This window comes from Neopelma chrysocephalum, unplaced genomic scaffold (assembly GCF_003984885.1).
Source record: "Neopelma chrysocephalum unplaced genomic scaffold, ASM398488v2 Primary Assembly neopelma1_71, whole genome shotgun sequence".
NCBI classification, from domain to species: domain Eukaryota; kingdom Metazoa; phylum Chordata; class Aves; order Passeriformes; family Pipridae; genus Neopelma; species Neopelma chrysocephalum.
The window spans coordinates 14,201,130-14,214,887 of NW_020897731.1; the positions used below are offsets into that span (position 1 = coordinate 14,201,130).

The 13,758-nt window shown below is 39.6% G+C and overlaps 1 protein-coding gene across 8 annotated transcripts in view; it reads left to right on the top strand.

Annotated features, from left to right (window-relative positions):
- TBC1D1 (TBC1 domain family member 1) overlaps positions 1-13,758 on the top strand; it is a 106,744-nt gene that overhangs the window by 31,053 nt on the left and 61,933 nt on the right. Inside the window, exon 1 of one of the 8 annotated variants that reach the window (XM_027686487.1) lies at positions 124-283. The exons of the other annotated variants lie outside the window; for them this stretch is intronic. Coding sequence (XP_027542288.1) covers positions 254-283 — 30 coding nt within the window. The 5' untranslated portion in view covers positions 124-253. Of the gene's footprint in view, positions 1-123; positions 284-13,758 lie in introns of those variants that run through there. 8 annotated transcript variants of the gene reach the window in all.

Genomic DNA, 13,758 nt, shown 5'->3' on the forward strand with positions numbered 1-13,758 from the left:
TCCGGGCAGGGGCGGAGCGCAGCGGGGGCGGGACGCGGCTGCGGCCCCGGCCCTTCCTTTCCTTTCCCTTCCCTTCCCACCCCGCGGCTGAGCCGGCGCCGCCACGGGCATCGTCCCCGGCGCGGCGAGCTCGCAGTCCCGCCGGCTGGGGCTCGGCCGTGGCCGTAGGGGAAACTCTGGGAGGCCGGGCGGGCTGGCTCCCCTCCCGGCGCATGAGGAGCGGCCGGAGCCGGGGATCGCCGGAGCCCGTAGGATGTCACCATTGTTCAGCTGGGTGGCCAAGGTAGGCGGCGCGGCGCCCGCAGCCCTCCGCGCTCGGGAAGTAAAGTCCAGCCTCAGAGTTTGCAGATGTTCGCGTGTAATTTCGAGGCAAGTCAGTCATCTCTGGGGATGGAGCAGAGCCCTGCTGTATTGCTCAGGCAGGGAAAAGGAGGAGCACTCAAAGTGAGCAGTAAGTCAGACTGCTGTCAGACGTGGCTTGGGTTGAGGGTTAAAAGCGAAGCTGCGGGTCTGACCGACTTGTTCTACCGTGCTGCGGATCTGTAAAAGGGGAGAGCTGTAATTAAAACTTCACAGAAGGCCTGTTGAAGTCTAACGCTACTTGTGTACTCTGGAGAATGTGCAACAGCACTCCCACTGTTTGTTTTGGACTTTTTTCCTGGTTTTTGTCATACTCTGGATTTATGAAGAAGAGTAAGCTAGCTTTTAGTGGGAGACTTACTTCTGTGACAATGCACGTGTTTTCTGTGTGTCTAGGGCTTCAGTAAGATGTTCCACTGTAACAGTGAAACTATGTATGGATGCAAAGCAGTAGAGATGGTTGAAAAAATCTAGAATATAGTTTTGAGCTGATGTTTAAAAAAAATTCCAAAGTAACAGTCATTCTAAATTTTAAATGAGCTGTAAATGGTATTCTGTCTTGAGGCACAATAGAAAGCGTAGAAGAGGACAAGTGTGTGAAACAGCTTGTTGTCAGGCAAGAATTGGGGTAAAAATACTTTATCATAATACTGCTAGACCACATAAATCCTGGTTCTCCCTTCTGTTTTGCCAGGTGTAAATGGTCCATTGCTTAGTTATTTCTACATCCCTGTTCCTGACTATTTAACAGGTGAAATACCTACCCTGGGAAGACAGTAAGAGGGAGTACTTGATGTGTGACTGTGTTGCCTTTCTTAAGATTGTCAAATAGAAAGACTTGCTCTATTCTGTCTTGAAAGGAGTCTGCTTAATTTTAGACATACCCTGAAAATTGAAACATATCCTTTGCTCTTTCCACTTGTCTTTTTTTCTCTGTAGAGCTGTCAGGTGTAACGCTTGTTAAAGTAGTTGCTTCTCCTGTCCTCACTCTGGCTCTGTCTTGTGCATGACCTAAGGCCTGATTTGACACATTATCTGAGGGAATGATACCAGTTGATTTCCGTGCCGACTCTTATAAATGTGTCAGTCTCCTATACAGGTGGCTGCTGTCAAAAGATGAGTGATGCAGTTGAGTACATACTTCAAGGATGCCACCAAGGGGTGGCCCATTTCCCCCTCTCATTGTTCTCTTGTCAAGTGGACAAAGCAACTGGTCAGAGAGGAGTTAGTCTTGGAGGAGGTCAGAAGTTGTAGCACATGGAGTTGACTGCATTTTTAGGGGGAAAAGAAGCTGTTGCGGAAATATGCTTCTAACTGCTTTCAGGAGTGCTTTCTGAGCTTTCAGAACTAATTATTTCAATGCCGATTCCTCACAAGTGTTTAGTTTTATTTTTTTAATGGCCATTAGTTGTCAGCACTAATTTGGGAGGGAAAGCAAAAGCAGTGTACTTGGAAATATAAAATGAGGCTTGTTAATAGAGAAAGCTTTCCTGCCTGCCAAAATCTGATCAGTAAAAATGTAGGAACTACTGCTGTGGGCTTTCAACACAAATGTAAGCCTTTCCAGTTTTTATAAGATAGTGGCCCATTCCAAAATGGGGAATGACTGTGGGTTGTGGAGGGCGAAGGAATCTGGCCCCCTAGAAACAAAGCTGCCCCCTTGCGTCTATTACTTAAAAATGAGTAACCGCTTAAGTAACGTGGGTGTTTAGTCTCACCATGCAAGTCCCCAGGCCTGCAGATAGTTACATGTGAAGTAATTGACTCCCATGTGCTATAAATTGGTCCCTAGTGTTTGTATAAACATTACTTTTAAATAAATCTTCATTACAGGTTTTTACATGCACTTTTCCCCAACTTGTCTCCTACCTACACAGAGGCTCCTTGGGGATGAGTTTCGCAGGGTCATGGGGCCTGTTCTGGGCTGGAGGATAAAGCCCTGCTTGAGTATTACATGGGTTGGTGTTGCTCCCATTGGCCATATGGATGCTGGCTAAACCACCGAATGATGACTCTGTGGATAATGAATTCTAAAGTACTAACTTGTTTTAGTCTCCTAAAATTATTTAAATAAAAAAGAATAGTTATACCTGTTTTTCCTGCACAGTTTGATACAAAGTCAGATAACTGACTTAAGGGAACTTTTGATTAAGCACCTAAAAACATAGTTTCTTGAAAGTGTAAACTAAGTTTACACTGTTGTGAGTAGAAAATACAGTCACACTTGTAGATACACAAAGACTATCTATATTCAGTTTAGATCACTGAAGGAACTGTTACTAAAAGTAAAGTAATCATCGTGGAATTGAAATATATCAAAGCCTTCAGTCTCAAAAAAAAAAAAAAGACGTAGATTTTTAGATTCGTGGTGAACTTGCACATCATTAATTCACTAGTGGGAGATAATAATACAGTGATAACTGTTAAGAGTAATTTTATTTCTGTTTCCCTCATATTTAATACAGCTTTAGTTTAAAAAAAAATTAGTTGTTTACAAATTATTTTAATTTTATAATGCAAGTTACTATTCAGTAGCAACTTGACAGAAACCACAATTAAAGAATTGATTGCTAAAGAAATAGAAACAGTTCTTAGTGTAATAAATTGTATAAATAGAGAATTTGAGTAAATGTGTCCTCAGATTTTCAGCTAGTTCTGTGGCTTGTGCACGGTGTGTCTTTCTAGTTACAGAAAAAGAGTACGATATAATTTAATAGCTGTGTTTAGCTTCAGGTTATTTTGTCTAAAGGATTATAAACCAACAAAGAACCAGTAAAGAAAATAACTAAGGTAAAATACAAAGCAAGGTTGCGTTATTTAAGTCAAGGTATTTCTATAATGGTTTTGCTGGTAGGGATCAATTCACCCTGGTCAGCTGCCTCCAATCTTCAGAACAGCTTGTGGGTAGGGTATGCTCCCAGTTCCCTCGTGAGGGGAACTGAGAGCAACAGAGTTTGTCACTGCAGTCTGAGGAACCTTCGAGAATGTGCCACCAACACTGGCAGAAAAGGGTGGGTTTGCAGCATAGCTGTGCCCAGCTGGCTTGGCTAATCTTGGACCTTGGGTTGAGAAGCTGATCGTTTGGATTTCTGCTATGAAAATCAGATTTTAGGATATATTCACAACAGTTGCTCTGAAATTCCCAATAGCAAAACAAGAAGTAAGTTTTTGGTTTTGTTTGGTTTGGTTTTTTTCCAAGGATGGCTGAGTCAAAATGGTCTGTGAGCTTTCCCCAGTTTGGGAAGCTCTCAGGCCATCAACCAAGGAAGTTTCTATGCTATTCAGTGCAGCAAGACCTGATTACTTGGTTTGTGCCTTGAAACATCATTGAAGAAGCAATTATAATAACATCAGAAATATCACTTATGTTTCTTTTAATCCAAATTTAGCTTTACATGCTGTATTATAATTGATCTTGCTGGTGTTTTGCCATTATTCCTACTATTTTCTATATAATAGAGTGCCTAGTAGACCTCTGCAGGAGCATGAATGAGAGTAACTATATACTTCTTAGTTTGGTTCAGAAGCTACAAATGAAATTAATTTGCCTTCTGCAAAAGAATGAAAAGGAACAAGAGACTGAAAATTAGGAAGGTCAAGAAATCGCCTCCTGCTTTCCTTTTTAAGAATGTTCTGAATGGATGATCTTGGCTTTTTTGCTGGTCAGTTTTAGGGTATATCACACTCATTTATGAGACTGTTTTGCTCCAGCTAAACTGATGTACCACTTTGCTTTGTTGTGCAGAGCTTCTAACAAAGACCTTTGAACCTATTTAGTGTCTCAATGAATGACTTACATTTTAGCCAAACTAATCAAGGTTTGGTCTCTTAAAGAGCCCTCATAACCAGGCATTTTAACACTGTCTAAAGCCAAAAAACTTAGATGTTTGTTAAACCTCTCTTAAGCCCATCTTACTTATAAGATGATGAATTATTTGGGTAGCTGAATAAATGATGGTGGTATCCTATGGGGTACGACCATAGTTTGTGTTAGTACATTTATCCCAATAACCCATTTTGAAAAGAAATATCAAGAATCAAAGAGTTAAAGAGAACTAATGCCAGGGAAGAATTGGGGATCATTGGGGAGTGAAGGCTGAAATGCTGCAGTTTCATTTGCAGAAGAATCTCCTTGAAGCCATTGGCGCTGTGGGTAGGGCTAGAGGGACAGACCCTCGCTTGTCTCCCAGGCTGGATGCCAGCAGAGCAGCCAAGACAAAGTGCAGATTTCTGCCAGAGCTGGGTTTTGGTGCCCAAGTTTGCACAATGCCCCTGTCAGAAAACACTGCATTGCTGCTCAGTGTGATTCTCCGAGTCAGTTTATGTTGGGGTAAAATGTTGTTACCAATTGACAGCTTTCAGATAAGTGCAGATTATCACAAAATGCTGAGCATTTTAAATGCACTGTTTTCTGTATGCCAGTCACTCACCACCTTCCCCTGCAGGGGCCTGGCGATGACTGAGGAATATGCGCTCAGCATCTGAAATGAAGTCAGTCCTGTGGTGAAACCCCTCTGTTACTCAGCAGTTAAGTTCCCTTTGGAGCTGTTTGCTTTTATTCTTCATCCCTCCATTTCTTTTTCTGTGTGCCAGGTCTGAAATGCACCTCCTCTGCTTACGTGTTCCCAATTTGGTGGGAGAGGGCCAGAATACAGCTCACACAGCTTCTTTGTAGCTGGGCAGGTGTAGTAGGGCAGTGTCCTCTGCATTTGTAAGGTACATTAGGGGTGCTTTAAAGCTCTACTCTAAGGAGTAGAGCTTTCCACGGTGAAATTCCGGGCCATGTAGATTGCAATTTACCAAGGTTTTTCTCTTGAATCATTTATGCCTTTCTGAATTAATTTCTTATGAGTATCTTCTTTCAGATTCACGTCGACCTTTAGATTTAACAAGCCAAGCCCAATAAGGTAGCTGAGCTTGCTCTTTTGTACAGGTTCTGCCCTCTGCAATTCAAAACAGAACTTTTAGCCTCTAGTCAAAAACTGTTTACTTTCCTTTGCTGAAAAGTTTTCTGGAAATTGGTGCTAGCTGCCTTCATGTAGTTAACATGTTTTGGGCCAACCAGTAGGAAAAATATTAGTGAATTCTGCAGGTTCAGGGAAAACTCCAGGTCCTATCAGAGATGAACGGTACAACTAAGGGTTTGTTTGGATTTTTTGCCATTATATACATATGTCTGCAGCACCAAGTTTTAACTTCGTTTGTTTTACATTTGATGATCTAAAATACTGTTTTGCATCATAGTCTGCTTTTTTGTAAGGCTACTGTAATGAAACAGTCTTTTATGAGCACTAGAGGTGTTGCGGAGTACACAAAAGCAGCAGTTTGGCTCTGGAGTCCCTAAGTAGAAATATCTTTAGGGAAAAGTCAAGCAAAGCACCTCTTTCTTCAGAGATCTTACAGAAATGCAAGAAAATTTGTAATTTCCATTGTCCTGAATATAGAAGCTGCAGCATTTCTGAGAAACTTCTGCTTTAAGGGGATGTTGAAACTTTTTTACTGTGCAGACTAATAAATGCTTTAAATACTTTAAAATAAAATGGTTCAAAAGACTTCTCAAAGTTGAAGGAACTCAGGTTGTGTATGGTGTACAAAGGTTGACTAATGATTTAACAAGTAAATCCTCAAGAGAAACACTGTTAATTGAATTATAGCTTGGCTATTTTTTATTTTTTTTTTACTTTAGAAGCCTTTACAGCTCAACTGTTCAAGCTGGAATACTTATGGATGGCAATGATTAAGGTTAAAAAAAATCTCTCCCTCCATTTTGTTAGTATTTTACTTATCAGTAAAGATATACAAACTATGTCAAGTGATACTTACTAATTTGTGTGGGGAGGTAAGGCAGTACAGCTGGGAAGAGCAGCTGGAACTCAAAGAGCAGAAGCTGAGTCGGGGAATGACATTAAGTAATGTGAATTAGTTTTATTACTGTATTAACTGTACTGAGTTGTATCTAAATTGTCAGTTATTCTTTTTAACCAAGTTACAATAATAAATGCTGATGTGAATTAATGTATGAATATTAAATTTTAATGGGAGAGTTTTAATGTAAAAACTTTCTGAAAAGCACTGTTTGCTTACTGAGAAGCAAAAGTGAGGTTCGGGCACCTTTACCCTGTTTCAGTGGACTAGAGCATAAGAACAAGGTATAACACCTCTTTTCTTCTGTGCCTCCAAGCTCTCAAAAGACCAGGCCCGTATTCCCAGATCAGCTGGCCAGATGTCTGAAAGCTGCAGTTATTAGCTTACATGAAATCCCCTGTAGAAATCCACATTACTAAGTGGCAAACAGCAACAGGTTGTTCAAGGGAGACTGCTGGTGCTGAGAACAGGTTGTGTACCTTACTCAGGGAAGTAATTTTTACTTTGAACTGGCTTTTTTTTTTACAATTTTTACTTTGAACTACTGAAATTAGGATTTGCTGCCATGAACTATATGCCTGTCTGCAGTGGAATGCATCACAAAATTAAGGTTTAGTTCTATTTAAATGGATGACAGTTCTGGTGCTTTGAGACAGGTCCACAATGCAGTCTGTCGCATGTGAAGTGGATTGGGAGAATCCACTCTCAAACACATTTCTGGTCCAAAATAAAATAATGAAGTAGTCACACCTATATTGTACTTGAGAATCCAGTTAGAGAAGCTGGACAAACAGCTTCACAGCTTCAGAGTGGATGGCCCTGATGCAAGGAATGGCAGCTGATCAGAGAATTGTTTTTTTTATTGGGATGTTAACCTTTTGGCTACTGCTTAGTGAGAATTTCAGGCCTGAGGAGGTTATCTGGAGTTTCTGTGACCTACACTTCTGTCTGTCACTAACTGAAGCACTGTGAAGAGAGAGTAAAAATGTTTAGCAGTGTGTGTGTAAGCATGTGTTGATGGTCACATTTTAAAAACAAAAAAATTATTCATGGCCAAAGTATTCTTCCCAATTTGAAAGTTACTGGCTTTGGACTTGTGAATGTTTATACCTTTACATCACCATCACTATAATAAAAAACATAAATTTTTTTTTTCGAAGAAGAACCTTGAATATGCAGCAACCAAACAGGATTTTCAGGTACAGATATTCTGTGACATTACAGGTTTGAGGAGAAGAGACTCCTTGTGCATAGTTTACACAGGCACACTCAGCTACTGAAAATGGCAAAGCTGAGCTAAACTAAACAGCTCCTTTTTTTTTTCAGTCAAACGTTTTGGGGGGTTGTGTGTTTATTTCAAGGAGCACTGTAGCCCAGTATCTTACTTAACAGTTGCCTCTCTACATTTACTGGACCATTGGTCTGCTGCTATAGTACCAATGAGGTGAGCCTACTGAAGCCATTGTCATGGAAATTTGGATGGTTATCACTAAATGTTTCATGCTGGTTTTGTGACTTTGGAACTTCTTATAGCTTCCGGTCTCCTCAAATGCAAGTCATGGAAAAGGAGATTTGTGGAAGTGCTTTGGAGTTTTAGACCATTATATATGAGAGGCCTGTGTTTAAAACTCTGGTGCTAGTAACCCAGACCCTGAATGAAAAATATGTACTGGAATTTCAAATTTTGGCCAAGTCCCACTGGAATATAACCTGTAGAATTTATCATTCTGTGGAAGCAACATTTCTGCTTGACGTACAGTCATCAAAGGCAAACTTCTGTAGACTTGAGAAGTGTGGGTTTTTATATGTGAACACAGTTCATGCAGCTGATGCTATTTTGTTTGTGAAGTGTGGAATCATATGAAAAAATATTTATTGTAGGTTGTTATAATTCAGTCAGCATTTTTTCTCTGGTATTTTTAGGGATTCAGTAATGCTTCCACGAATGTTTATAAAAACAACCAAAAAGGCCCAGTCCCCTTGTGTATTAGGTGTGGCTGGAATAACAGCAGTCCATAGTGCTGTCATAATTTGGGGGGAAGAAGTTGCCATTAAAAGGAGTCTTTCCTAGAAATATTTTTTCTTCCCTTCTTACTGCTTTCCTTCAGCTACTCTGTTAGTGTTCCACATAGAGCATCATTCTGGTATGCCCCTCCAGCTTCTTATGGAGATCCTATAGGCCTGTTCATCTGTGTTTTAGAAACGTTAAATAATCACCACTCCCATTTGGGTTTCATCAGCGAGTAAGTGTTTAAATATAGAATATTTCAGAAATATTGTGAAGGTCAGAATTCAGTCACTCTGAAAGTGGTGTGACAATGTGAACTGTCCAGCTTGGCTGCATTTCATCCTTTGGTAGCTATCAGACTGATTTATCCTTTTCTAAAGAAACACAATCTTAATTTGTGGAGAAGAGCGGAAGAACAAAAACTAATAATGAAAAATTTACTCTTGGAAGAGACTGGGTAGGCTTAAAATAGCAATTTCATAACCCAGAAAAGAGAACAGATTCAAAATTTATGTGTTTGTATTGTTATAAGTAGCAGCAGAATAGAGTATGGTGTAGATCAAATTTTGTATTTATTGAGTGGTAATACAAATAAATGGTGGGAGCTCCAGAAATGCTCATCATCATGGGACATGTATTATTGGAAGTCTTTGTATACATTCTGAGTGTTTTGTTTGGTTTTCTTTTTTAATTGATTACAGTTCTCCACATAGTGCACTATCACACAGCCACTTTGTTTAGGAAGACTCTGAGGCTGGGTCTGTTTGGAGATTTGAAGATTTTTGTTTCCCATCAGTACAACTACCTTGCTCTGACTGTGGCGATGGAATAGCATCATTACTAATAGAAAATATCTTGAGCATCTTGATAATATCTTCCATTTCCATTTTCAATCAGTCTGGTACTACATCTTTTCTATGCTGTGTTTTTTTTTTTTATTATTTTGTTTGTTGTTGTTGTTGCTTTCTTACATAGGAATATGAACAATTTTGAGACTGAGACTCAAATTAATGAGGTTCTGTGAATTTCTTCTCTTGTCATTCATCAGTTGCATCATTAGTAATTCTAAACTTCATGTAGGACTGGGTACTGGTTACTGTTATTATGGCATTTATTTAAATAAACCAGCTTATGCAGGTAAATTATTTGACTACAGCTTTATATAAATGTTGTAATGCTGTAGTACAGTTGATGGAGAAGGAACAGAAGTATGAATTTCAGCAGTTACTCTTTGGTTACTAGTGTTTTCCTAGATGAGCTTCCAGTCAGTTAGCGCTGCCTGCTTAGGACAGGTGAACTGCATGGCGCTGTACTGAGCTGACCAAAACAAAGTTGTTGGCACAGCCTGCAGATCTATAGATCTGACACTGTAGGTCTGAAGTGAATTTGATACAAGACATAAATATGAGAGTTTTTTAGCAGGGAGAGCCATCATGGCATTTTCATAATCTGGAGGCACTGCTAAGACTTCTTGCTTCTTGTTCTGAGGTACTTCTGGAGTGGCACCTTGGTTTGGCTCTAGGATGGCTTTCAGTAGTGATCCCATAGCTCCATTTGTCTCAATGGCAACTTTTATCTATGCTTTGACAACTCTTCCTCATTTAGGAGTGAATGTGTGGCTTTATCTAAAAAGGACAGTGTCATCCTGGGTTTTCTGTTGGGACATGCAAGCTCCAGTTGACTGTCATCACAAGGAGCAAGCTTGGCTGCTCTGTGACAAACTGGGGAGAGACCAGCCAATGCAATTCCAACATTTAAATGAAGAAATGAGATCTTGTTAAGATGTCCAAAATCATGAATAAGTGAAATAGTACTGTGTAGGATGGTATTGCAGGATTGCCAGACATAGGATAGCTATTCTATAATCCCGCTTTGCAGCTGATCCATTCCTACAGTCCATGTTGGCATTTGCAGTGAAATGCTGGCTTTCAGACAGTCTGTAAGTGAATGGCATGTTTTCCACACTGATTGTCTTCCTCTGAATACATCATTAAATAATGTTTTCAGATATCTAGTATCCCATCTGTTTTTCCTTTCTCCCCTCACTCTAGCACACTTAAGTACCTTATGCAACCATACTGAGTCTCTTACAGTGACTTTCAGAGACACCTGATACAAGGATTTGTGGAACAGCCATTCTACAAAATCATCTTTTTTTCTGAGCTCTTTCCTTTTTTCTTGCAAGTTTTTTGTCGAATCTGGACCTGAGAGGAATGATAGAATACAGAAAAGTTGAACTTTTTGCCTACTGTAAAATTTTAAGACAGCTTTATCTTCTAACAGAAGGGAAGCAGGGTCTAGTTCATCTGTCATCAGCAGGAATTGGAAGGACTGAGCATTTAGGACAATGATCCTTGACTCTTTGGAGGTAAAATTGGCAACTTGCCTAATGTGATCTGGCTGTATCTTAATGGAAAGGATGGAAAGGATCTTGAGTAAACTGCTTGCTCTTCTCTTTTCTGCCCAACAACATTGCATTGATAGCTTCCAGTAAATGCAAAATATCCTAAGGAAAGCAATGTGTTTTGCACTGTCCTTGATAACAGTTTAGCAACGATTTCTGACAGAGTTAAACATGACCTATCGTAACTAAATTTCTTCACAAAAAGATGAATAATGTTAATTCAAATGACTATTTCATGTAAATAGTCCTCAGTGGATCAGAGGAGGTCAGAAAGCTTCCTGGGAGTAATTAGTTTAAAAATTCAGTCTAATTCTGTAGGTTGTTAACAATTTCCCAATATGCTTCTTATGTAATAAGGGTCTTGAAAAAAGTTGAAGGCTCTCTAGGTATATTGTTCTTCCTTCTCTTCCATGATATTGAATACACTGTACATTAGGAATGCCTGGTAGAAAACCAGAAACCCAAAATTTTAACTTGATAAAACTCTAAATTATTCTATGTCAGTATCATAAAATGTGTAGATATTCCTAAGGTGACCATTGATGTAGGAATAAAAGGCTGGCAAACACCTTATGTTGAAAATAAATTTTCAGAAATAAATATATTGTTATTTTGGGTGCTTTACAATGTATTCTAGAAAAAAAAATAAAAACTATAGTATAGTATAGTATCAACTACAGGTGTTGATTTCATAGAAGTATGTAGTTATTTGACAGGTTTGCATAATCCCATTAGACCTGATAAGAAGCCATCACTAAAATACATATCTTAGAAAAAAGCCACCATAACTCAAAAAGCCCTAGACATTAGAAAACATTTGCTTTACACCTGAAAAGGGCAAAAACTGGTGAATTAAATAACTGCTTTTTTAATCAGTGTCAGAGTGGTTTCCATGGGATGTTTAGCCATTACTTTGCCGTCCTTTTCTCCTGTGAGTTGACCTGAGTGAGGCATCTGAAATCTACTACTGCATGACAAAGCAGCAAAGGTGCTCAATCCACATGCAAATGAGTTCACAAAGATTTTATACTAATCAGGCAGAATGCTGAAAAATACTGATCACCTTCTGCACTCCAGTTCCATTTGGGCCTTTTTCATTTTAATGTTCGAGTAAGATTCTTCCCATCCAAAAAGTTGTCTGTCCCTGTGCCTCTCCCAAGCAGCTCTAGGAAGAAGGACCATGAGGCTGTCCATTTCCTCAGGCAGTCTGTCAACTCTGTGTTGTCAAAGTAAGATAGATGGTGTTTTACTTTATTGCAGGTAAAGCTAACTTACACATTGTATCAGTCAAAAGCTTTCAATTCCCCCTCTACCTTCTCCCACAATTTTGAGGGGAGGGGGATTTTGACACCTGTTTGGATCAGCTGTCAAGAAGGTTATATCAGAAATAACCTCAGTTGTAATGAGGACACACATTTTCCTCCCTTCTTCTTTGGAATTGGATATTGATAAAAAGGACAGAAGAATTTCAGGCTTTATGTAATTTGAAAAGAAATTATATTCACTTCTGTCTGTTTTGCTAACCCCTGTTTTGTCAGTTGTGATATTTTGATAACAATTTTGATAACTGTGTCAGAAGCCTGAGAGCAGAGGAGACCAGAGCCTGTACCCTAATGTACAAATGGAATTTACTCTGATAAATAATTTTTTCCCAGAAAAGATGTTCTTAGTAACTAATTTCCTGTTTTAAATCCTGTTATTGCCTTTCAGTTATAAAAGATGATGAAACTACAACAAATTCACCACCACCACCACCAAAAAAAAACCAAAAAAAAAAAACAGAAAAGAACTCTTGTCCTGAAAGCTTTCAAACACCATTGCTGTCTTTTTCCATTTATAACTAAGAGTAGGCTTCCTTCTGTTTCCCACCTCATAGCCTCCAGCACAGTCCCAATCCTGTTTCAGTCCTCTGAAGGGAACTGCTTGCAATTCCATCCTGCACCCCTCCCTGAAAAAAGGATTTAATGTCTGTTGATAATGAATGAGCACAGATATTTCTAGCTATTACTTTACAACAGGTATTGTAAAGTAGTCACCTTATAAAATGTGAGCAAGGAACTCTGTAGGTATGACCACCAACTACTTTTATGTCTTGAAGTGCTGTTTTCTTTTGTGAAATTGTGTGAAAAGAAAGTGTGCTGGTTTTAAAGTTAACCAGCAGGGGAAATGAACTCAACTCAAAAGAGAGATTATAAGTCAGAATAACAATTTATTAAAATAATACAATAAGTACAATTATACAGACAGACAATTGGTTTTAACCTGCAAAACCCAAATGTATAACCCAGCACCCTGGGGCATGAACAAAAGTCATGTTCCTTGGCCCCCTGAGTCCAAAGTAAAGGGAGAGGGGAAAAACCTGCTGGTGGGAGAGCTGTTGCAGTCTGGTCAGAAAGTGGTGATTGCAGTCCAGTTGAGGGTGGTGGTCTCAATCTGGTTGAGAGCGGTGGTCTGCAGTCTTCCTCTGGATCCCACAAGTGGTGGAAAGGTTCCGAAACTCCCAGTTTATATATTCTCCAGTTCAGGCGGGAGTGCTCAGTCCCTCCCTCAGAGCGGGGAATTCCATAAAAGGGCATGAGGAGGCTCAGTCCCTCCCTCAGAAAGGGGAATTCCATAAAAGGGTATCAGAGCGGGGAATTCCATAAAAGGGTATGAGGACAGGAACATCTTCCCACCTCGCAGGCCTCTACTGATAACTGTTTCTGGGGAATGGCATGGAAGGCTATAGAATACGCAGTTTTGGGTTACACCCATCCAGTGATGAATTGGTCCCAGCCATTCTAACCAGGACAGAAAGCTTTGAAACAAAATATGAAGAAGATAACACTATAAAGGTGTTAATACATTATTTGAAATATCTTTTGACTTGTTCCACACTTGTTGCTTGTTAGTTTATGATACTGAATGAAGGAGCTGATAAAGCAGTACAAGATCAAAAGTGGTTTTTACTACAAGAACAGAAAGGGGCTGGAGAAATACAAATTAGTGACACCTTGTAATAAGCCCACCAGGTATAGGGCAGAGTATACTAACATTCTTCCCAGAAGCAGATTTTGTAGGAATACCCCTTCAGAGCCAGTCAAGTGCTCTTGCACTGCGAGGTGTACTAAAAGCCTGTCGA